General features: G+C 36.6%; 3 protein-coding genes across 3 annotated transcripts; 2 read left to right on the top strand and 1 right to left on the bottom strand.

Moving 5' to 3' along the window:
- Positions 1-1,496: 1,496 nt before the first annotated feature.
- cyp7b1 (cytochrome P450, family 7, subfamily B, polypeptide 1) lies at positions 1,497-9,277 on the top strand. The gene is made up of 6 exons (XM_079378886.1): positions 1,497-2,006; positions 3,286-3,422; positions 4,247-4,849; positions 6,526-6,732; positions 6,852-7,030; positions 7,641-9,277. The coding sequence occupies exons 1-6, from the start codon at positions 1,930-1,932 to the stop codon at positions 7,956-7,958; spliced, it is 1,521 nt and encodes a 506-aa protein (XP_079235012.1). The 5' UTR covers positions 1,497-1,929; the 3' UTR covers positions 7,959-9,277.
- slc39a6 (solute carrier family 39 member 6) lies at positions 9,059-17,247 on the bottom strand (the record flags this gene model as incomplete). The annotated part of the gene is given in 12 exon segments (XM_079378882.1): positions 9,059-9,668; positions 10,072-10,262; positions 10,981-11,061; positions 11,622-11,963; positions 12,045-12,132; positions 12,301-12,477; positions 12,821-12,990; positions 13,420-13,521; positions 13,619-13,763; positions 13,895-14,587; positions 17,138-17,179; positions 17,182-17,247. Coding segments are annotated over 12 exon segments (2,250 nt in total). The 3' UTR covers positions 9,059-9,515.
- Positions 17,248-21,102: 3,855 nt separating this feature from the next.
- On the top strand, positions 21,103-25,673 carry tmeff1a (transmembrane protein with EGF-like and two follistatin-like domains 1a). The gene is made up of 9 exons (XM_079378890.1): positions 21,103-21,451; positions 22,371-22,480; positions 22,590-22,719; positions 23,040-23,066; positions 23,324-23,417; positions 23,627-23,775; positions 23,881-23,998; positions 24,120-24,278; positions 24,384-25,673. The coding sequence occupies exons 1-9, from the start codon at positions 21,316-21,318 to the stop codon at positions 24,466-24,468; spliced, it is 1,008 nt and encodes a 335-aa protein (XP_079235016.1). The 5' UTR covers positions 21,103-21,315; the 3' UTR covers positions 24,469-25,673.
- Positions 25,674-25,978: the final 305 nt, after the last annotated feature.

Raw genomic sequence — 25,978 nt, 5'->3', positions numbered from 1 at the left:
AGGACTCACTGCTGGCATACACTCTCACATAGCCTAGACACTGAGTCACAGACTGAGAAAAGAAAGAGACAGTTGAAAGAAAATGAGGAAAAGATTTATTTTGTATAAAGAGAATCCTTCTATTTTCAATCAGGCAATGACAGAACTGCATCTGAAGTGATTGCTTAATCTGCACCAACCCCCAAACACATACAGACAAATACAATATAAACTTGCTTTTGTGAGTGCTTTAGTGTTTATAGGTTACAGATTGAAACACTACAAGGGTGTGTTCCAATGCACAAAGTTGTTTTAAAGGGTTTGTTCCTGTGAGACTCAGACTGTATGGTGTTAATAAAAAACATCATAACTGTTTTTTATCAGGCTGTTCTGGAGAGTCTAATCAGGTACAGGATCCAAGCTTGGTATGGTAAACTCTCTGTACAATTAAAAAAACAGACCGTCTTACGGCCATGAAAATAGTGGATCTGAAAGACTGTTACCCTCTCCAATGTAATTTTGATTTTAGCACATTCAGGTCACGGCCCAGAATTCCTAGCGACTGCCCTGGACTTCGGGAAGAGTGCCCAAATATCTGCTCGACCGGTTCAGAAACTCTTTTGTGCCTGCCTCTATAGAATTGTAATGAATGGAATGGCAAGGACAAAGGCCAGTGATTTGTTTCTGGTCAGCATTGATTATCAAACAGTATGCATTGTTTTATATTATTTATTCTTATTTATTGCTTGTGCAATAGTGTTTTTTTCATTTGTACAGTGTGACTCCTGATATAGTTGTCTACATATCTTGCTCCCCTATTTTATGTTTTAAGCGTGATATATGTGTTTTAGTTATTTATGGTTGATTTGTATCCAGCATACACAAAACCCAAGAAAGATTTCCCCTAAGGGACAATAAAGTAGGTCTATATCGTATCGTATCGTGTTTCTCAACCCTGCTCGTGGAGCCCCCCGCCCCTTCCCTAATTGACAATAATTGAGTTGAACAGTTAACCCGCAGTTTTCTGAGCCCCAACTAGAGAGCATCCTTCCAAAAAGGCCAATGACTTACAATTATTTATGTAAAAATAGTTTTAAATAATAATTTGAAAATATACGTATAAAACAATAACCTCTTATCAAGTTTATAATTCATTAGGTTGACACATTTTAATATTTGAATCACTCTATCAATCTTTTGTCTGTCTGTGATCTATTTGAGGTGTGTCCTCAGAATAAAAATTCTATATGAATAAAAACAGTGAGGGCGCTACACCGGGGCTTGGGGGGCTATAGCCCCGTCAGAATTTTATATAGCCCCCGTACATTTATTTGTGATAGGCCTAATGCGGGTAAAACATATTTCCCTTATTCATATTGTTAATAAAAGTTCAAAGTTTAATATAATTTGTCATTGTACTGTTTTACTATAGCCTTTATTGTTATTAATAATAATAATAATGAGTTTTTTATGAATGTGGATTATTTTCTTAGCACCCCCACATATTGGTCTAGCCCCTCTTTAGCCCCGGTGGAGAAAAAATTCTGGCGCCGTGCCTGAATAAAAATATGTCAACAAATACATATTTTAAATGCTGCTGCGCATATCGGGCAATGATAAACAGTAGTGGCTGTGGGATAATCTCCTCCTCTGCTGTGCGCGGTAGAAAAGCTTGAATGGGTTAAGCCAGTAGCCAATTAGGTTAGTAAGACGAACCTAGCTGTTGAGCAATATTTAACTTTCATTGAGTGAGCTACACTGGGCGTGACTTTCTGAAGTCTTGGACACTCGCGTTGTCATATCTCCTTTTGGACTCTGATGTTTAATTAGTGCGGTGATGACAATCACTCTTTCACTTTAACAGTAACAGTCGCAAACCTGAACGTGTCGTGTGAAGTGTTTTCCTCCGGGCCAGTCTTCTAGGGTTTCTCAGCCAGAGGCTCTTTGATAATGTTGGAGTGTTTTTTGACGATTTTTCTGGGCTTTATCTCGGTGCTGCTGTTCTGCGCTTTCTGTGGACGCAGGCGGTGAGTTTATTGATATTTTTGCTGCTTGTTGGGAATGTAGCCGATTTTATTTTTATTTTTTATAAGGATGAATAAGTTGTTTAAATGAATGTTTATGTTTAATTGTGTTTATGCGTCTATATGGAGCGTGTATTTATCAATAGGCACACGCCTTTTGTTCAAATATTTGAAGAAACACGATGCATCCACAAATTCACGATTAGTCTGAATGTCCAAACAGATGAAACTAAACGTTTTCATCGTCATTCATCACTTAAAATACATTTTAAGCCGCGTTGGCAAGGAAGTGTCTGCTAAGGCGATATGAATAATTCACAGTAGGACAGGGAGCTTGCCTTGTTTACGCTCAGTTTGAAATTGAACCTTTCCGACAAGAATCTTTTCTTTCGAGCAATATGAACCGATTCAGTGACTCGATTACGTAATCGCGTTGTTCTCTAATAAAGCCATATGCATATTTATAAAGATGTTCATAATTTCATTGGTTCCAGTTCCATTTGTTGCCGCCATGATTTGGTTTATAAATCATTAAGTCATCTTAAATATAATTATATTTTAGAATATAATTCTAACCAATCGTATCAAGTAGATCGTACTAGAGACCAATGGTAGCTACATGCATTGTGAACTGGTTTAAATGATTCGTTGAAAAGATTTGACTGAAAGAACGACTCATTCATGAATCTGGCATTATTTCAAAAACCGCGTGTTTGCATGATATGTTTAAACAAGGATGTGCATTACAACATAACTGAAGCACATTGCATGTAGCCTATTGCCACAAAAGTGTTAAGTTAACTTGAAAATTAATAGGCTATCCGTACTTAATTTGTGTCTAGTTTTTTGTGTCTAGAGATTTACCCCCACTATGGGCTGCAGTGTGTTTTCTTGTTCAGTTAGAGAGCTGCAGTCTCAAAAGGAAGTTTGGAGAACTAATTCCCGAAGGGCCTCCCCATCCTTTTCTGGTCAGCCTCGAAAAGTAGGACATGGGAGATATACATCAGCAGCAGTAGATCATTACACAGTATTCTCAGTAATTGAGTCCTGGCTTTGTCATTTGAAACAACACAAACTGAAACAACGAAGCATTTTGTTCAGCACAAATATATCATTATATATATAACATTATTAAGATGGCAGATGAGCTACGGGTTTGTTTGAGTTTGTGTGTTTGTCTGAGAGAGTATTTTATAATGACATGGGTTGGCAGTCTCTCAGACATTGTTGAAACAAGCATGTTAAATAAACATGACTTTTACATTGTGTGTGCATGCTACAGGAAGAACGGTGAGCCCCCGCTGATTAAAGGCTGGATTCCATTCCTGGGAAAAGCTTTAGAATTCAGAAAAAACTCTCAGCAGTTTCTTACACAACTGCAGCAGGAGCATGGAGATGTTTTTACTGTGCTTATAGCAGGTACATCTGACAAACACACACATGTTTACTTAGCATTATTTATACACATCATTTTTTCAAACGAGAATGTTTTCTGACTTGTCATTTGTAGTCATTTTTAGCTGACTCTTGTACACACAGATTTCTTTTTGCGTTTCCTGACAGACACTGTTATGCAACACATGCTGACATAGTTATGGTAATTCAAAAAACATGGTCCTGAAAGAGGTTGTGAGAATAGCTATTTTTGAATAGCTGATAAATAACATAGACCTTTTTTTAAGATTTAAGGTTACAGTTTTTATAAAAAAAACAAAAAAGGCAAAGTGTATATTTTAGATGCTTTAATTCTTCACCATTTTAGTTTTTCACATTTTAAATTACTTTATTTATTTGTAGTTTATTTCATTAGTCCTGCAGTATGACAGAAGTTTTTACAAGTACAAATATTCCATGTCATTTTTCAATTATTATTATTTTGTACTTTGTTCTGGGTAATTTCTAGGTGGTTTACTTAACAGAATCAAAAGAGTCCACTCTGACTCAGCAAGTCTGATGTTATGGTACAGTGCCTATATTTGTTCCTCCATGGAGTTTTTATTTGTTTTGTTTGTGTGTTTTTATTTTATTTTTTCTTCTTGAGAATTGTAAGTCAACAGCAAGTTACAAGTTGTGGAATCCTTAGAGTTAGTTCTGAGTATGAATAATAGTGATGTTAGCAGACACCACTAAAATCATGCAAAAAATATAGAACAAAAAATTATCTGAAGTAGAGCTTGTCAAACTGCTGGACATTATGCATTATGTCGTGACATACATCTATTTATTTTTGTGTGTTTCTTTAGGAAGGTATATAACATTCATAATGAACCCTCTCCTGTACCCGTCTGTGATCAAACATGGGAAACAGCTGGATTTCCACACATTTTCAGACAGCGCAGCATCCAGGACGTTCAGTTACCCACCGGTCCGGAGTGGCCTCTTCCCTGGAATGAGTGACAGCATCCAGCGGAGTTATACTCTGCTGCAGGGGCCTGCCCTCGACCCTCTCACATTCAGCATGATGGGAAATTTACAGCAGGTCCTGCGACGCCGTTTTCTCCCCAGTGAAGAGTCTGGGTCTGATGGCGATTGGCAAGAGGCGGAACTATATGAGTTCTGTAAATGCGTAATGTTTCAGACTACATTTAACACGCTATATGGACATTCATCAAATCTGCGCCTGGATCAACTGCGAGAGGACTTTGAGAAGTTCGATGCAAATTTCCCTTTATTAATGGCCCGTGTTCCCATCGCCTTGCTGGGAAAAACCAAAGAAATTCGTGAGAAGCTGACAAGATTTTTCTATCCTCAAAGAATGGCAGAATGGAGGGCTCCATGCGAGTTCATACAAACCCGAACGGCCCTGTTCCAGGAGTACGACACGCTTCAGGACAGAGATAAAGCAGGTGACTCTCCCACATGCACGCACACAAACATACACACTCATACAGAAAATCTCAAATCCTTCCTGCGGGGCCCACATAATATGACCGTGGAGTGTGTTGCTGATAGTAAATGTCACATCTACAGAAGTATAATAATTTTCCCATCATGACATGAAGAACCCTGGTCTCAAGATTTTGTGCACCAAAAGAGATTATTTAAATACTAGGTAAATGTAACACAAATGTCTTACAAAAGGAGTGTTTGCGCAGACTTTTTGCAGTAGTTTTAGATGCAGTCCTTAAGCATGTTATTAACCAACAACACTAAACAAATAGAAATATATTTAATGTCAATTTAACTACACTTTGTCATGAACAGTAACTCAGTAGCTACACAGACTTAAGTCTCACAGTTAGTTGTAATCTATATCTATATTTGTACTAAAATATGTTTTCTTGTATGTATATGCTTTTGTTTATAGTTGTATACTGTGGGTGGGTGAATAGGGTAGTGAGCTGTTGGTTTTTTTTTTTTTTGGTGCATTATTTGTGTGCTGTTTTGTATTGTTTTTTGTGTGTGCTATTGGGTCCCCCTTGAAAATGAGATGTAGCATCTCAAGGGGCTTTCCCTTAATAAATTCAATTCAATATGGTTTTGATTCAATAAAATGAATTGGATCATAAGAGTAATTGGTCCAGGAATTGGACTTCACTCGTTGCACTAGTCTGTTTTGCGCTTAAGATTGACAATAATTAGGACTCTATGAAATCCTTTTTACTTTTTGCTGAATTTTAATTTTACTAGACTCTGCTTTAATGGTTAAATTAAATTGTATTAATAAAAAAGCATGGCTAAAAGCATTAATTGAAATCATGACGCTTATACAATTTATTAAAAGTTGAACAATTACATTTTAAAGGTTTATGAAATGCCTTTTTTTCAGATTCATTTTTTTTTTTTAAATTCTGTGTTTTACTGTAATTTTCTGGATTCCATTTTAATGGTTTCATTAAATTTTAGTAATCAAAAGCATCTCTAATTTATTCTATAAAAATTATTTTATTTTATTTTAAATTTTTTCAGAAATACTGTGTGGTGTATTATTAATTTATATGGTAAATATTACTTAATTATGTTTTAATGCAAATGTTATTAATAGCAATAGTAAAATTATACGTGTTATACTGTCAATGTTTTATGACCGGATTCCGCGATTCTGTCAGACACCCTTTATTTTTAGTTTTTTTTTTTTTTTTTTTATTCTTCAAATTAAACGTATTCTTTTTTTTTCATGTAGTTGCCAGGGCAGCACTAACTGTCAGACTTGATTGCTGATTTGACTCGTTTTAATTAGACATAATCTTGACAAACCGCTTTGGAGATTTTGGTGCTTCCCCATTCAAGTATAAAAGACTTGTCTATGCATGCCTGTTTCCCACATTAAATTCCTTCCCTGGGGTGTTGCCAAGATGACTGCCAATTTCTGATGGCTTGATGAATTGACTTATGTTAAAGGGTCTTTTTACCATCAGTTTCTGTCTGATGAAATGCTGAAAGCAGGATGTGCATGAACAAATAGAGTATTACACATTGTAAACGCTCACTATGACTGTGCTGTATTGGTTTGGACCAATGCCCAATGGATTACAAACACATACACTTAGCTTTCTTTCTTTCTCTCTCTCTCTGTCCACAGCACATCATTTTGCCATGCTGTGGGCATCAGTGGGAAATACTATCCCAGCAGCCTTCTGGTGTCTTTACCACCTCATCTCCTGCCCGGAAGCCCTCGAAGCAGTGAGAGAAGAGATTGTCAATGTGGTTGGAGAGAAGAACATGCAATTGTTCTTTGAGGAGGACATCACAATTGCACGACAACAGCTAGAACAGATGGTTTACCTGGGTAACCCACACACATTCTTACATAGTAACCCATCAAACATATCAATTATTGTCTAAATAGAGCTATCCGTTTGAAGCTATGCCAGTTTTCAATGATTGACTGTCTTTTTCTCTCTACAGAGAGTTCAATAAATGAGAGTTTACGTCTCTCCTCTGTATCAATGAACATCCGTGTGGTTCAGGAAGATTTCTGTTTGCGTCTGGATGCCCAACATTCAGTCAACCTGCGAAAAGATGACATTGTTGCTCTTTACCCACAAACCACACACCTTGACCCTGAAATATATGATCAGCCTCAGGTAACATGCATCTACAGCTGCTTAGATCAGTGATTCCCAACCAGAGCGCCTCTACTTAATTATCATCAATGCTGAAGACAATCTTTGCTGCTTCAAAAGTTTAGGGAGTGTAAGATTTCAAAAAAGAAATTAATATTTAATACTTAAAACTAAATTGATCAAAATTAAAGAATGTTACTACAGGTTTCTATTTTGAAATTTTCTATTCATAAAAGAATGCTGAAAAAATGTATGAAGATTTCCACAAAAATACTGAGCAACAAAAACCGTTTTCATCATTGATGATAAGAATTATTATTAATAATTGAGTACTAATAATAACTAAGAACCAAATCAGCATATTGTAGTGATTTCCGAAGGATCACTTGACACAGAAGACTGAAGTAATGACTGCAGATAATTCAGCTTTACCATCACAGGAATAAATTACAGTTTATTACTCATCCAATAAATACTTAACTAGAAGCACAGCCTTTGAATACTATTATGGACAATGGGGGACTTGAAGTCAAAAGGTTGAGAATCACTGCTCTAGATCCACCTATCAGACCTCATTTTATTGTTAGAAAACTTATTTATTGAAATGTCTTTTGTGTGTGGTTTCTTGTAGCGCTTCCAGTTTGACCGTTTTGTGGAGGACGGGAAGGAAAAAACAGATTTTTATAAATGTGGCCAGAAGGTCCGGTACTATCGCATGCCTTTCGGCTCTGGAGCCACGCAGTGTCCAGGGCGTTTTTTTGCAATGAATGAGCTGAAGCAGTTTGTATGTGTGGCTTTGCTCATGTGTGAAATGCAGTTGCAGGAGAAGCAGCAGGAGGCGATGCTAGACAACAGCCGTGCTGGTCTGGGCATCATGCCACCTGCTAATCAAATCACTTTCAGATACAGAACCAGAAAACCAGGGGACAATATGAAGAGGGAGGAATGAACTACATGAAGAGAGAGAGACTGTCGTTTGTTCTTTGCTTCTTGTATTTTCCTTCCATTTTTTCACAGGGTTCGTGCAAAGAGTTTGTAAATAATGCAAGCTGCAGTATTCATAAATAACACTGTCATTGAAAAATGTCATCTTGGAATGAGCTAAACATACAGTATACACTGCAGTTTGAATCAGGTTTTGATGCATTACAGTGAACCGCTTTCTATGAATATGCTACTGTGACATAAGGACAGCTTTTCAAACATCTTACCTCTCATAAATCAATTTTATCATATCACGGTGTAAATAACAATTACAAACTCAGTGGCAAAGGCTGCACATGTCAGTCAACTGGATTTAATGCACTGCCTGCAGCTCATCATAATCATTTCTTGCTTCCACCATTGAATATTAAAAGTTAAATGCTATTTTTTAACCCTTATAATTTGGTCAGGATTATTCATAAAGCCATAAAATATTGAATAAATTGCTGTTCAAAAGTTTGGGATCAGTAAGATTTTTTTTAAAGTCTCTAGGCTCACCAAGGCTACATTTATCTGATTAAAAATACAGTAAAAACTGTAATATTGTGAAAAAAAATATTACAATTTAAAATAACTGATTTCTGTTTTAAAATGTAATTTATTTCTATAATGGCAAAGCTGAATTTTTGCCAGTGTTTAGTGTCACATGATCCTTCAGAAATAATTGTAACATGCAGATTTTCTCAGGATACTTTGAATAGAAAGCTCAAAAAAATTATTTGAAATCTATTGTAACAAAGTCTTTAGGGTCACTTTTGATGCATGCTTGCATTAGATTTGTCAATTTAATGCATGCTTAAAGTATTAAAACAAATCTCACTGATCCCATACCTTTGAATAATGTACACAAATTATTACTTATTTAAAGGTTACTGGTTGATATTAGTTTTTTTTTTATTTCACTACTGGTCAGTTTTTAATACTTTATCAGTCGATATTGGAAACTTTATGCATACTCATTTACCAATTTGATTTTAAATTATCTTTGCTATGATTTAACGTCCTATTAAATTTTCATCTTTAAAAACACCTAGCCATTCAACAACATTGTAAAGTACAATCTTTAGCATATCTTATCAAGAATATTTATTTTACGTCAGTACTATTACAGTATATACTCTGATACACTCGTTGCAAGTTCAAATACAGTTTGGACAAAGGCATCATGGGACACGCAATACTTACTGGAATGTTGGAGGGACAGCATGTGCAAAATGAACAAATGTAACTCGCTTCAATAGCTACAGTACAACACTAACAAAAATAAAACGCCTCCACGTTCTTAATGTGGCTCAAGTTTTTTATACTAAAAATTGTAACAGTCAACACTAATAAATACTTCCACAAATAAGATGACAATTATTCGTGCATATTAAGCTGCTGCCACCTTTTCACAGATTAAATCAGATCTCAGACATTTCAACAGGTGGACACCAGATAAGCAAAATTCAGGGTCAAAGAGCAATGTTAGCAGATGCTATTGTTGAGTGATGGAAAAAGTTGTTATTGCATGGTCCTCAGGTCAGAAGCCAATGTCAAGTTGTATCTTATGCTCAAAAACAGCAATGATAAGCATGATGCCGAAGCCCAGGAGTATGCCAGCATTCTGCAGGAGAAAGAAGCCATAGTGACTGAAGCCTGCTTCGCTCGCGTCATTGTGTAACATCTCAGGTACCTACAAAACACAAAAGAGGTTTCAAATAGATAAACACAAATGACCATAACGTGCATTACAAATAAAATTATTCACACTTAAAGTTTCCTTAAAAATACATTCGATACTATACATGTTGAAAATAAAGAGGAACCGTGTTCTTTTGCAATTATTTATATACTACTACAGTTATGAATATTTTGAAAAGGTGTTTTATATTTTCAGTTTTCATTTGAATTTGCCAATTTTGTTTTGCTTTATTTTTAGACAGTAATTTAGCACTTCAACAAAATTAATTCAGTTTGATTTTAGTTTTTCCATTAAAGATTTAATTTGATTTCAGCTGTATTTCAATTAACAGAATGTTTTTTAATAGTTGGGCCCTCCTCAAATCACAGCATTTCTCTGTTTCTGTGCTACTCACCATGTCCACAAGAGCGACGTACATGAATAACCCAGCCGTGAGAGCAAAGATCCACGTGGCAACATTTTCAGCATAATGACCGATCAGAATGCCTGTGATCATGCCCAAATATCCCATCAGGGCTGAGAGCAGATTGTACAGGATGGCCTGTCGTACTGACATACCCGCCTTCAGCAAGACTGCAAAATCACCTGCGGAGGAAAAGAGGAGGATAAGAGAAACGAACGAAAAAACATTCCAAAGCAATTTGATGAACAACCACCTGACTTCTGATTCCTTTGCCAACTCCATACACTGATACATTTCTAAATATATACATATATCAATATGTATCGCAACTGAATTTTTTTCAATAAAGGTGATATGATTTTTAAACATTTCCCATACATTGATTTGTGTGTGGCGTTTGACTTTGTTGAATTAACATGGGCACTGCACATCTCAAAATCAAAACACTGCACAGGTGTTTAATATGAATGTATCTCTGAAGGGAACGGACTGTCTTCAAAACGTTTTGATGGCATTTTCATTTTATCTGATAAAAGTAGCATTCATGAGCGGAGCTGCTTTATACAGCCATTGCTGGTATGAAGGCTAAATACAAATAAAAGGTGAACATTAATTTATTTGTGTGTTGTTTTTTTTCTCCCTAAAATATTACCGTTATATAGTTTTATAGGAGGAGGTTTCATAGACTTAGCAAATTAATTTTTCATAAATTGTAGGTACAGACATCTGTTGTGGGCATTCTTGGCAGTTTTTAATGAGGCTTTTTTTAATAGTGATATCGGAATTATATCATATCGACCAAAATTAAGAAATATAATGTGATATAAATTTTGGCCATTTCGTCCAGCCCTATTCTAAAGTCAAACAAAACTGTCACCGTGATGATAGACAATGTCTTACCAAGCTCATGAGGAAGCTCATGGCAGAACACAGCGACTGAGGTACTAAGACCACTGGACAAACCTTCAGTGAAAGCCGCCCCTGAAATACAAAATTGCACATAATCTGTAAATGCCGTTCCAAAGCAGAGCATGTCTTGGTATGCATTTTTTGACAATCTTATTCAGTGTAAAAAGTACACAGTATATATATACACACACACACATGCATATTTATGCATATCATATAAAAACAGTGCTTAATACAAACTACATACAATTGCCAAATCACTTGCAAACAAATGGGGAATTTTTTTAAATATAAATTTCACAATAAAAATAAAATATAATTAAAAAAGTAAATGGTAAAATAAAACCATTATTATATTTTATACTGTTATTATATATAATTATATATTAAATATAATAATTCATTCATTTTAATTTCTTTAAATGTATAATATTTAAAAAGTGAAAATTAAATTAAAAGTTAAATCTCTCTCTCTGGATATAAGCGAATCGTGAAAGCCTTTATGTGATTTGAACAGGCAGTTCAAAAGTGCACTAATAAGTTTATTCCAGGCCTGTATATTCAAGACTGTATGCATACACTTTTTTTTTTTTGCATTTGTTTCATTTGTTCTATGTGTGTGTAAAATGTACCTATGGCAAGTCCGTCACTGAAGTTGTGTAGCCCATCTCCCATGATGACCATCCAGGCGAGCGTGGCCACGCCGGCTTCCTGGAAGTGCTGGAGCGAGTAGGACTGTGTGTGTCGATGAGTGTGTGTGTGCGGGTGGTGGTTCTGGGAGTGGTGGTGATGCAGTATGTGGTGATAATCATGGTGATGATGATGTTGCTCATCTGATTGGCCAACAGTGTCATGGAAATGGGAGTGGCATTTGTTTTCACAGTCAACGTCGTTGTAGAGCTCTGCCCCCAACATCACCTCCTCTTCCTCTGCAACACCCCGCCCACATGCACTTCCACCATTTGTTTCAGCAGCTGTTACAAAAATATCAAAATCATGTACGACAGTTTCATTTTGACTGCATAAATATTAACAAGCATCAAAAGTTATGTTACCCTCAATCATCTTGACGTCACTGTCTTCTAATGACGGCAGTTTCTCAGATTCCAAAACTTCTGTGGCTAAATCAACACTCTTTTGTACCTACAAGCATTCAAATAATATTTTAAACTACAGAAATTCAAGGAACACCTCTATGCAACACCCATGTCGTGATAACATTTAAGAAATGAATACTATGACTTGTGAAAAAAGAAAGTGAATTACATGACTATAACATGAAATGGGATATTTTAGACATGCTTTTCTGACCTTCTGTTTTTTGTCCTTGTACATTTTGCCGAGGGTCAGGAAGTGTTCGATGAGGAACATGATGTAGACTCCACTCAGAACTGTGAGCCCCGTCCACACCGGCCGAAGGGAATCCTCTTCCACCTCCTCACCGTGGTAGTGATGCTCAGATTGGCCATGCTGGTGATTACCCTGAGACTGAGAGACACCAATCAAAGGTCAAAAATACATTTTAAATAACATGTTAAATTTGTAGAATACAGAAAACCATGTCTATAATACACACTACCATTCTGTTTAAAAGTTTGGGGTCAGTGCGATTTTATTTTTTTTATTTTATTCACCAAGCTTGCATTAAATTGATCAAAAGTTAGAGGAAAGACATTTACAAAGTTACAGACGTGTCACAGTTTCCAAAAAATAACTGTTTTCAGCATTGGTAAATAATAAGAAATCTTTTGTTGAGTATCAAATCAGCATACTGGAATGATTTCTGAAGGAAAAAAACAATACTAAATTTGAAAGCAAGTTTGTATCTTACATGTGGCATAAGGTGGAGGAGAGCGTCTCCGCTCAGAGTTCCCACTGCAAGGGCCACCAGGAAGCTCAGCAGGAAGTTGAAGCAAACTCTGTTCATGAGTGGGATCAAAACCACACCAACTAATGCCAGCAAACTGATCAAAGTGATGGAGAGAAACCCACCTACCCATGCTGTAACAAAAACACACACAATTTTTAAAAAGGCTGCATTTTTCACAATAGGACCACACATTTGTTATTTTTGTGGTATCAGTGGATATTTAATTGTTCATTTTTACATTAAGTTACATTTGCCATTATTTAATGCTCACTCAAAGTTTATATTTTATAAAACTCATAATTTAATAACACTGTTAAATATAATCTTTAGCCAAAAATAGAATTTTAATATTGGACATTTATTGCTTATCAAAAATTATTTTCATATTGTGCATCCCCGCATTTATGTATAATAACTAAACCAATCGGACTCCCATAGACGTATGATTTCCTCTGGCTGAACCTAATACAAAATGTAATTTACATAAATAGATGACACTTAACAAATCTAAATGAATGCTCAACTTAAGTCTCAAGAGATATTAAGCAACACATACTTACCAATGCTAACTGAAGCATTCCTTGGGCTTCTGCCATTGGTATCATTATGTGGATTATGACTGTGATGATGATGATGGTGGTGGTTGTGATGATGGGAATGATCTGGAAAAACAAAATTGTTATACAGACTCTGCTGATCAAATATTGAGATTGTAACAAAAACACAGCTTTATGCATCATCACATCATCAAAAGCTCACCTGAATGGTCATCATCATGCAAGAGGCAAGAATTGGAATCAATCTGCATGAGAAGGGCAGGGCACAGGTAACTGAAGTCCTTGACAGAGAGACCCATTTCCTTTGTCATGCCATGTGACTGCAGGATTGTGGAGGCATTTTGACACTGAAAGAGAAAAGGCAAGACTTGTGTGAGTGAAGTATGTCAGGGATATTCAGGAGGCTGTGGAAAAGCTTAGAGATAAACAGTGTAACAAATATACATATAAAGTAAAAAAAAAAAAAAAAGATATGTACCGTTAGACTTGAATGGTCAAGTCCATGCGGATCATGGTCATCGTGCGCATGGGTGGGTGTGTCCTCAGTCTGGTGGGTGTGGTTATTTTGTGTTACATTGGTCTGGGTGGAGTTAAAGGGGGCGTGGTCCTGCATTAAATCATAGTCAGCACTACGATTGGTCCGCCGTGATTTTGTGACGTAGGACGGCGTGGTCAAAGTTGTGGTCAAGTCCTGATTCATCTTCATGTAGAGATTGTGATGAGCATCCGATTGGCTTTTCTTCCCAGAGGCGGGATCAGGCTGCACTTTTGGGATGGGGTCACTCTTCTCCACGTTATGGTCAATATCCCCCTTCTTGCTGGTGACAGGATGTGTGCGTGTGGTGAGTTTGTCCACATGAGCGTCTGAGTGATCGTGGCTGTGTGTATGATTATGTCCATTGCCATGGTGATGGACCATCACTTTTCGGATTCGGTCTAGCCCCACTCCCTTTAGTAGGTTGTGCAGGCCTTCTAGGGAGATACTCCCGTTTTGCCCGTACTTGTCAAATAGAGCCTGTAGGTGGCGCTGCTGTGCCTGTTCTGCCACCTGACCATCAGTCTCAATGGCCACAGACTTGCAGTCTGAACCTGCCCCTACTGAACATACCCACAGCAATGTCAGTGACATCACTGTAAAGAGGTGTGGCCACCAGCCAATCATACTGGCTTTCTAAAACAGAAAAATATTACGTTAATGTCACAATGCTGTAATAGCACAATTTCAACATTGCAATTCTGAAACAGAAAATGGAAACAAAAGCTAAACAAAAATATGTGTGTGTGTGCGTTTTATTTTGTTACTACAATTTGTTTGTACAGTTAGTTGAAAATTAATTATATTCAAAATGAAATATTGAATATAATTCAATATTTGTTTTTTTGTTAGGTCTCTTTCACTAACAAAAAAACAAATCATGTTTCATCAAATGTTTCCTAAATTTATGAAAAAATATAGGAATACGTAAAATCACCACATGCCTTTTAAATGTGTTAAGAAAATTTTATACATCGATATTTCATCATATTGTATAAAGGTTGTAAAGGAAAGGTTTTGTGGAAGACACATATGGATCTAGTTAGGGCATGTTTTATGCAAATGACTAATCTTAGGTATGTGGTAGCTTATCTAAACTATGCCAAACCTATTAACATTAGAACGAGGTTAATAAATGCACTTGCATATGCTCATGTTGTGAATTACACGTAAATATTTCATGATAAGTCCTTGCAATTATTAGTAAATGAGACCAAATAATTTATTGCTTTTTTTATACTGTACAGCAGTGGCGAGTCCACGGGTGGGCATGGGCCCACCCTCTTTCAGCTGTGGCCCACCCAATGAGAAGTTGGTAAATTTCCAAATGGATGCAATTAAACGCTAATAATAATAATAAATGTCTTATTTCACTATAACTTTACATAAAAAAAAAAAAAATTATATATATATATATATATATATATATATATATATATATATATATATATATATATATATATATAGGTCAAATATAGTTTCTTAATTTTCCCTCTTCCTACAAGTGCATACCATACACTTGTCAAATTAATCATTCGTCAGTTTCTGTTAGTCCCACCCACAATGTTATGTTTAAGGACATAATAGTAAAATGTGCGCATTTGAAACTAGTGTTGAATTTGAAAATAGTGAAACAAACATCAATCAATCTCATCTATAAATGAAGCCAGACCACCTGTGGGTGATAGATTTATAGATTGGAAACTTCAGAGCCAAGCATGTGAAGCATCATATCAGCATAAGTAGTGTTTGATCCTCTAAAAAACAGTGGTTCTCAAAGCTGTCCTGGGGACCCCCAACCACAGCATATTGTGTATGTCTCCCTCATTTAACACAACTGATTCAACTCATCAGCTCATTAGTAGATGTGTGGTGGTCCCCAGGACAGCTTTGAGAACCACTGCTCTAAACAGATGCGTTCTTTGTGGAAATAAACACATAAACGTTGTGCTATACTGTTCTCCACAACAAACTGCATATTTGCAGCCATGCACATTTCTACGGTCCACAATGTTTACTTTCCTTTGAACCCGAACTGACAGAGACTCTTGATTATGAGATCATCTGCGAAGCCCTGTTGTCTCAGACTGAGGTAATGCTTTACAATAAACTTCCTTTAGTTAATGCATCAATTAATTAATCTTTGTTAATAAAAAATACAACAGTTCATTGCTATTTTGTTGGCTCAGGTGTTAACAGATACCACTTTTAATTTAAATAATGTATTACTGAATGTTGCAATTAAAATTAATGTTAATCAATGCGGTTTCACAGACAAGGCTTAAGCCTAGTCCTAGACTAAAGTGTAAGTCTGAGCTGTTTGAACTGAAATAAACTTGCACTGACTGGTCTTAAAATATATCGGTGCCTTTGTTTTGTCAAGATGCACACCAGTAATGTTTTTTTTCTATGCATGTTTATAAAAATTACTTAAATGTCCTAATTGAACAATGATTTAATCCTGGCTTAGTCTAAGCCCTGTCTGTGAAACCGGGCCATTGTGTTTTGAACCTTTGTGCAATTTTACATGCAGCTTTCACCCACTTAAACATTTCTGAATCTGGCTGTACAGTACAGGTCATGACCTTTTAGATGGAACAACAGAGCAAAATCATTTTAAGGGGAAATACATATAGATCAGGGATAGGCGATGATCCTCCAGAGATCAGCTCCAACCCTGGAAGAAAAATGCACCTGAAGACATTGATTTGCTTCATCTGTGTTTGATCAGGGTTGGAGCTAAACTCTGCAGGACATTCTGCACAACAGGACCGACGCTCCCTATCCCTGATATAGATTATATAACTATACAAAAATATAAATTAGATCTCAAAAAGAAAGATAGAGAGAAAACATTTTCAGTAATCTTCTGAAAAGTGTTTACCTGCCATTCTATTCTATTCAAACAGCACTAATGCACTTCTATCACTGACTCGTGTAAATTACACACTGCGACAATACAACGCACGTCGTTTTAGCATAATAATAACGTTACTTGGGTTGTAGGTCGATTTCGTTTATATTCTGAGATCTATTAAATCGCGTCTTGCAAATTTAACAGATGTATGAGGACTGAAGTGGAAGAACAAAAGGCGTCACGAGGCCTAGTCGCTATCTTCTCCCGTCCTAATTGTATGTTTACACGCTAAAGGCTCTGCTCATACATCAACACCGTTTACTGCTTACCGGGAGTCCACACGCGCTCCACGCTCGAAAGTAAGCGCGTTCTAGACGGTGATTCTGCATACAACACCACGAGCTCCTCGACGGGACCGTGTGCAAAGAAACGTCGTCATAAAACCGGAAACATAGCGCGTGTCTTTTGTCTCAGAGACGAGCGCGCGATTACATCTCATGACATTCCCGAACTACCGGCTGTTAATTAATGAAACACAAAAACCCTATTGAAACGGTGACATAACAACATATCTCGTCTGTGTTTATCCAGATGCTGATAAAAAAAGTTTATGCACGTTGTAAATATGAGCATGGTCTGGCTAAACATAATCCCTGAACACACGCCCAGTAACTTGTTTACACACCTGGAAATTTAGGCCTAACGTTAACTATGGGAACAAACAGTCTACCCCAAAAGAAAATCTTTTGCATTTTTACAATTAAAAAAGGAACATGTTTTCTTGAGGTTCCACGGATTACAATTATTGTATTATGAATTATAGGGCGGAAAAGGGTTACTGTCTGGAATATTTAATGTGAAAAGCACCAAATTTCGATTTTATTATTATTATTTTATGTTTATTCAGTATATACAATCTTCAACCTTGTGCAATGAACCATAAAGGTTTTGATTTCCAGACCTTAAATCTCTGGTAGGGTTATAAGCAATTTCGATAAGTAACGCAGGACAAGGTTGTGTAGACATTTATATAAGAGAATTTTAAAATTTATCATAAAATGAAGTGGGAGTCAATGAAAAAAAAGAGTCAATGGTCGCAAAAAGGGGTGGCGGGATCATATTTGCGGCCTTTCTTAAGAAATTTGGCTGCTGCATTTTGGACCAATTGTAAACGATTGACCTGGGACTTTGAGATGCCACAATACAAACAGTTACAGTAGTCCAATTGAGAGGACTATCAAAAAGAAAACCAAGGTTCCAAACACACCTTGATTCAAAGACTGACAGGCTATCCAGGGTCGAGTTGTTAAATTTGAAATTGTCAGATGGGCCAAAGACAATAACTTCAGTCTTTGAGTCATTTAAGGTTAAAAAGTTACTAGCCAACCAATGCTTTACCTCATCAAGACATGCAAATAAGGATTACAGCTGAAGGATCTTTTCTTTTAATAGGCAGATAGATCTGGGTATTAGCAGCATAAAAGTGGAAAGATACGCCATGCCTTCTCAGAATCAAACCTAAGAGAAGCATGTAGAGAGAGAAGAGCAGAGGTACTAGAATAGATCCCTGGGGAAGTCCAGATTCGAGATGGGCATCAGAGGAGGTAAAGTTGCCAATTCTGACTGAAAAATATCGCTCTGTTAAATATGATGTCAACCAATTCAGGACTGAACCTTTTAGCCCCACAAAAGATTCTAATCTAGACAGGAGCAACTGATGGTATATTATCAAAGGCAGCAGTCAGGTCTAAAAGAATTCAAATCACAGTCACCTGAATCGGTAGCAACTAAGACTCAGCAGAGCTGACTCAGTGCTATGAAGAGGCTTGAAACCAGACTGAAAAATTTCTGAGATATGGTTCATACTTAGAAAAGATTGTAGTTGACAAAACACCATATTTTCTAGTTCCTTAGAAATAAAAGGGACCATGGAAATAGGTTGGTAGTTGTTTAAATCAGACATGTCTAAGGAAGGCTTCTTGAGCAAAGGAGTAACAGAGGCCAATTTCAGGCATGCAGGAACAGAAGTTGATAAACATTTGTACAGTAGGGAAAGCAAAGCAGGGCCAACAGACTCGATTCATTTAAAAATACAGACGATGTATTACATCATGAGGTCAGTGTGAAGTTTTGAGGGTGACAATTTCATTGAGGGATTGTAAAGAAATGGGATCAAAAGTCTCCCATAAAGCTATAATGGCTGGGAAACATCAACAAAGTCAGGGTCATTATAAGAGGTTACCACCTGAGGCTTTAAATTTGCAATTTTATCAGAAAAGAAGCTCAAGAAGCTTTCACATATTTCATTTGAGGGATTTGGTATACACTTGACAGATGGATTTAAGACAGCATTTATAACAGAAAACAAAACCTTAGGCTTATTTTGATTGTTTAAAATTAGACTAGAAAAATATGCATCCTTTGCAGACTTAGCAGCAGTCTGGTATGTCAGAAAAGAAGACTTATTACACTTCATAAGAAGATTGAAGTCTGTCATTTTTAAATTTTCGGTCCGATTTTCTACAAGCTTGTCTTAATGTGTGAATTTTGGAAGTTGACCACCGTTCAGATAGGTTTCGGTTTAAAAACTTCAGAGGAACAGTCACATTTAAAATGTCCAACCATGCATTATTTAGCAGCTCAAGGTGTTGGTCGACATTCAAATCAGAAAGTGATGAGTCCAAAGACAACTGTGAGCTAAGTTAATTAAAAAGCAAATTAAAATTCAAGTGAAACTGAGAGGAATAAGACAGCCTGTCAACATCACCAGATGGAGAAGGTAGATTTGGCAGTGACAATTAGAGTAAAATTGGCTTGTGGTCAGAGATCATTGTATCAGAAATTTCAAGCTCCGAAATAGAAAGCCCGTAGATGAGCACTATAGGTCCAAAGTGTGCCCTTGTAAATGGGTGGGCTCATGCGTTAGGTTAAAGGATTCCATAAGAATTAAACTCTCCTTGGAAAGGGAGTTTGGTGGGCAACAAACGTGAACATTAATATCACCAACTAATATAAACGGTCATAATTTGTAGTTGTTACATGTTCTCTGTGCCTGTCTGGACTTTTATGTTGAAGTGTTTCCTGTGACTTGTTTGTAGGCGGTTTGTAGTTCTTTTGTGTATTGGTTCCCTGTGATTAGGTTCCCCAGGTTTTTCCCATTTACCACGCCCCCTTGTTATCTTGTTAAACTTGTTCTCTTGTGTATGAATAGCCCTTGCGTTTCGCTTGTGCTTGGTCAGTTGTTGAACATTATTATGCTGTTGCCTGCCCGTGTTTTGGTTCTTTATTCCCCAGTGTTTCCTGTTCTTCGTTCACTTAGTCTTTTTATTAAACCACCTGCACTTAGATCCACGACTTCAGCCTTCGCATATAACAGCAGTGATATAACCCATTAACTAATTAAGTTTGAATCACACTCTTGATCTTAATGGGTTCATTGTAGAGGGTGGAGGAGCTGAACAAGCAGCGGCACCCAATACCTGAGCCCTGATGGATTTGGAGTTGGGGCAGAGTAACAACATTTAAAAAAATATATATATTTTAAGTAGAAAATAAGAAATGACCTTAAATGAGGTGGCATTATGCACACAGGATGCAATGTAATAAACCAAGAAGAAGAATCACTTAATTTTAAATTAAGAATCACTTAATTTACAAAAGTAACTTTTACTTTGTCTTTCTGTAATCAGTTTGCATGATTTTAAAAAGTGAACATCGCTATTCAAACTGAAAAAATCCTAGTTGTAGTAAATTTTTCATTAGTTATCTCAACTCAAATAAATGAGTTGTTTGGAATACTCACATATATTTAACTTAAAATGAATTATGTTAAAACTAAAGTGTTTGTTTGTTTGTTTATAAGGTGGTGAGATTTATTTTTTGTAAGGTTTATAACTAATTAGATTTTACAGTGCCTGCCTATACCTTTATATTTTAGTAAAGTATAAGTTACAGAAATAAATAGCCCTGTTGTGTTTTTAATTCTCTATCTGATAAAATCCATCTCAAATCATGTCTTTGTGTGGGACCCCAAAATACAAAGGCAGCTGCTTATAATAAAAAGTAGGCCTATTGTGTGATATTATAAAGACATAGCCTATTATAAAATTGTATTTAAAATTAATTATTGTTTCTGTAGTAAAGCCAAAGCAAATAAATAAGGGAGGAAAAAAATTATGGATTAGAGGGGATCTTTTTCTCTATAACGGTTTCACTTGACCATAGTCCGTCTCGTTTTGTTGATGTGGACTCTTATATCTCTCTCTGTTTCCCCTCCTTCCCTCTGTTACCGTGTCCGTCTGCTTGCATCTTAGCGTAGATATAGGAAACTGAGACCGCCTCTGCGCGAGCGACAGCTGAAGGTATCGGGTCACTGGCCCTTCTATTAGCCGGACCGATGACAAGAAGAAATGAGCCATAGCAAGTGCAGCATCAGATTTCGTGTGAATGAACAATTCCGCGTCATTTGGCGTATCAGTGGCGCGGAATCCTCGTATTGAGCCGCATTATGTCCGGTGGCTCGTGCGCTGCAGGTGGATGCTGTCTCGCGATGTTCGGGCTGCTGGTCCTCGTGCAGATGCCCGGGGCCCTGACGTCCGACATGGATAGCGACTGTTTGTCTGAAGATGACAAAGGATGTGAAGGTGTGTTAACAGAAATACACACGTCTTTATTTACTGGTGAGGCGGATCTTCCATAAACTCAAACAGTTAAGCTGAATGTAAGGCTGTACCTAAAAACTCAACATTTTTACAAGTAAATTTATTTTAAAATTGCAGTCTCTTTATGCAAAGAGATTTTAAAATTTGACAGTTTATGAAAATCTCCTGCTGAAAAAATATGCTAAAATAGTAAAATGCAGTAGCCTACATCATTAGTTGTCTAGAAAAACATAAAATGCATGGCGTTTTTGTGTTATTATTATTTGCAAAATTTACATTTCAAGTAAAATACAACATTAGGGAGCAAAACAAACGTGGGAATACAGAGGGGAAAAAAAGACAATTTATAAATGTAAAAAAAATTATTAGTGAAGATTTTTGAAGTGATGATAATTTAAATTATATTAGAAGTAAATAGTTGTTTAAATTTATTTACCCATCAAGCAAATGAAGTTTGATACATTATCTATCTCCTTATTGCCAGAAGAATGACAGTGAAAAATAACCTTAATATCCTAAAAAAAATTAAACCAGATGTTTGGTGCGTTCAGTTAAAATGATAACTTTATTAAAAGGGTAAAAATTATTAATCATTTTTAAACAGTCTTCCATATTTTATTATTAAACAAATATTTGTTGGGTGCTGTCCATACCTTCTGAAAATTAACATTCAGGTATACATAAAGGTTTTTCAGTTTTAGAATTTATGAAAATCCTCTGCTGGAAAAATGAACACTTTTTTTCATACACTTTTTGCATGTTTGCCAAAAGAGATTAATCCTCTAATAAAGCTTCCCCCGTTGTCCTGATTAGATAATTATCTGGTTTTCAGGTTATACTGTTTCTGTGTGGACAGACACACACATGCACATGATGTCTTTGACAGTGTGTTTTGTTTTAGGTCTATCTGAGAGGAAAAGTGACCTTCATGTGTGTGATGAATATAGTTGTTCTTTTGGAGGAATATGCAGGTACAACGGATCACACCTGGAGTGTCTTTGTCTGTATCAGGTTTGTTTCTTTTGCTTCAATGGATGATGCAAAGCTCTTATTCAATTATTAACAGTGACATAGTTACTGTCTCATGCAGCTTTCAGGAATCATTGTTTGTTTGTTTCAGTGTCCACAGAGCTTTGCTCCAGTATGTGGGTCTGATGGTAACACATATCATAGTGAATGTTTCCTAAGACAAGCTGCCTGTGAACAGCAGACCTCAATCACCGTAATTACAGAAGGACACTGTCATGCCGGTTAGCAAAAACACTACATCAAGGGGTTTACAAAAATAGCAGTTATACACAAAATCTGTGCTTCTCACTTAATAATATACACACATTTTTTTGATCTACACTGATGCTTTGCTTTAAAAATCTGCTCACATGCAATCAGTTTAGGGTCAGTGAACCCACACACAAACTGAGAACATGAGCTAATTTAGCCAAATAACTAAAGTTTGAACTGCTTGTTTTGTCAAATTATTGATATTATAATATTGAATAATTGCAGTCATGTGTCATACAGAATTTTAAAACTGTCATGGCATTTTACATTATGTTTATGCTTTTATCAGTTGCAGAATCGGCATCAGGAGATACAGGTATGTCATTTATTTATTTTTTTAACATGTATGTCGGACTTCTCCAATCATTTGTTTAAACTCCGCCCCTTTCTTACAATTGACTGCAACCTTAAGCCAATCAAGTCTCAGCCAACTTTTTTATTTTTTGATAATCCATTTCACACAGATGTACTCCACAATATGAAAGTAAGGATCTGTGGCTACCCAAACAGTAAATGGTATGACCTTAAGTGCAATGGAGCTTATGCAAGCTGTGTGTGAATGTTTGTGTGTAGATCTGGAGAGTTCAGGCCTGGAGCCCAGCAGATTCTCTAAGTGTTCTAGCTGCAGATTCGGAGCAGAGTGTGATGAAGACTCTGAAGGCATTTGGTTAGTCAGCATGTGTTTTGTGTTTGTATACTACAGAGCAGAAGCTCCTAACATTTTGTCAGTCGAATCCCTTGATGTAAAATATTTATTTTATTTTAGATGTTTACATGAAGTACCCCCATTTTTGATGTTCATATTTTAGTAAATTCCCTTTTTTTTTTTTAATCCTGGGGGAAACAGCATGCAGGTAACATGATTTTTCTTCGCAGGTGTGTGTGTAATATAGACTGCAGTGGATACAATATGAATCCAGTGTGTGGATCAGATGGACAGTCTTACAGTAATCCATGTCAGATCAGAGAAGCATCCTGCGTGAAGCAAGCTCAGATTGATGTCAAATACCTTGGACAATGTCCAGGTAAACACACACACACAAATAAATGACACATCAGTAGACAGATATAGAGACGAATATTTATTGTAATGAAATACAACATGATTCTGTGTTTGATTCATCCTACAGATTCAGTGGATCTAGTGGACGGAGTCAGTGTGGGTGGAGCAATGCCTTGTGCTGAAATCAACAGCAGCTTTTGTGTGCATGGAACTTGTGAGATGAAAAATGGCCTGGCAACGTGCAAGTATGACCCACAAACATGCACAAGTCATGTATTGTAGTAAATAGCATACTGGATGTACAAATGAGGGGTTTTAGGCATATGGTGTTGATGTGATTTGGTCAGTGTTGTTCGTGTTGTTTAGGTGTAATGTGGGGTTCTCCGGTGTGCAGTGTGAGCAAAGAGACTTCAGGGAATTGTACGTGGTGCCCAATGGGCAGAAGCTTCAATACATCCTGATTGCTGTGATCATCGCTGCTGTACAGATCAGCATCATCATCGCTATCATAATATGCATCACAAGGTAAAAATCACATCACATGCACACAAACATGCACCAAATAAATGCAAATATAGAAACAAGCAAACATGCCCCACACTCACCAGCCCTTAAAACTGCTGCCTTTAGGATTCATCCAAAAAAGCCACACGGTCGTCTTCAGAAACAGGACCTGGGACACTTTCCCAAAGATGGAGGACGCAGGATTGAATAGCTGCTGATTACTTTAACACAAACAACTGCACAACTATCTTTTAACATTAGTATTTCAGTGGCCTTATTCTACCCTGTTTTTACTTTAAAATCTCTACATTCCCAGTTTTCTCTCCCCTTCTCAATTTTGCCTTTTATCATCTCTCTGCCTCACTTTCTTACTAGTCCAAATGCAGTAACTCCACAAGGTGAAATGTTTACATTAGTAGATTATTACATTTTCTGAACAAAATTTGAGTGATTCTTGTCATGCAAAACATCCTAGCATGATAGTGTTTGTATGTATATTTTTGAGGAGATTGTTTGCTATTACTTTCATAAGTTGTAAGATTTATGTCTGGAGGACAATATAACAGGCCTAAAAATCCCATATATTTACACTGACTGAGGGCCCAGAGCCATATATAGGGACCAGAATAATACCAACACTTTGTGGTGGACTTTTTTTAAAACTTTGGCCAGTAAGCAACCACCCAGAGCAAGAAACAAAAACCCTCCCACAAAGCCTTAGCAACCACATAGCAATGTCCTGTCAACCACATACAACACAATAGCTGGGGGTCAGAGGTTAAAACATGTCAGAGAATGTTCGTAAAGCTCATTCTTACAAGAATTAGTTGTTTTCTATTTATGCTTTGCCTTCTATCCACCTTATTTTTAATGTAAGAGTGGGTATGGCCATTTTTAACTTGAATGTGCAAGGCTTCCGTTTTTTTTAGCTTTACAAAAAAAAAAACCCAGTCCATTATGCTGTTTGATATAGCAAACCAGGTTTTGTTATCATCATTTTTAAATTATTATCGTAGTCATAAATACACTGGTTTGTAGCGTAACTATTTTTACTGTTTAAAGTACTTTGCTGTTCTTGCAGTTTTTTTCACACATATCGGAAGTCTTGCACATTTACAGAAAATAGCATCAGTGAAAAAAATCAGGTGGATAAAGTTGAGAAAAACATTACAATCTTTTCATTTCTAGAGTTTTATAGCAGCACAATTCAAAACCAAGTGAGACAAACCTCTTACAACTAAATTCCTGTAAAGCGGGTCTTCATAATGTATGACTGTGAAATTCTGTGAGTTCATTAGTCTTCTAAAGTCAGTTTATAAATCAAGTGACTTGCTATTATGAGAAGCTCTGTATAATTTTGCATGTCAAATCTGTAAACTCAGCAAACATTTGGGATTAAAAGAAAACTACATTGTTTTTGTGTTTTTCTTTATCTGGGTGTTTTTATTTCTAACATACTAGTGTATTTCAGTGGCTCAAAGTGCATGCTGGGAGATGCAGTTTTCGAATGTCAGCTTGTCTGAATGTGAGGTCAGAGGTCAAAACACCAATGCGAAACTCCAAGGTCAGTTTACACTTTGTGTGTGTGTGTGTGTGTGTGCGTTCCACAGCTGTTGGCTTCAGTTGAGTTAACGATATGCCACAGGGGGGTGGATTTATAAAAGTAAGTCCACCTCACCACACAAACACACATTTGCGCTCTAGACCAATGTCACTGTCAT

This window comes from Barbus barbus (assembly GCF_936440315.1).
Source record: "Barbus barbus genome assembly, chromosome: 26".
Lineage (NCBI taxonomy): Eukaryota > Metazoa > Chordata > Actinopteri > Cypriniformes > Cyprinidae > Barbus > Barbus barbus.
This window is presented reverse-complemented; position numbering and strand designations above follow the sequence as displayed.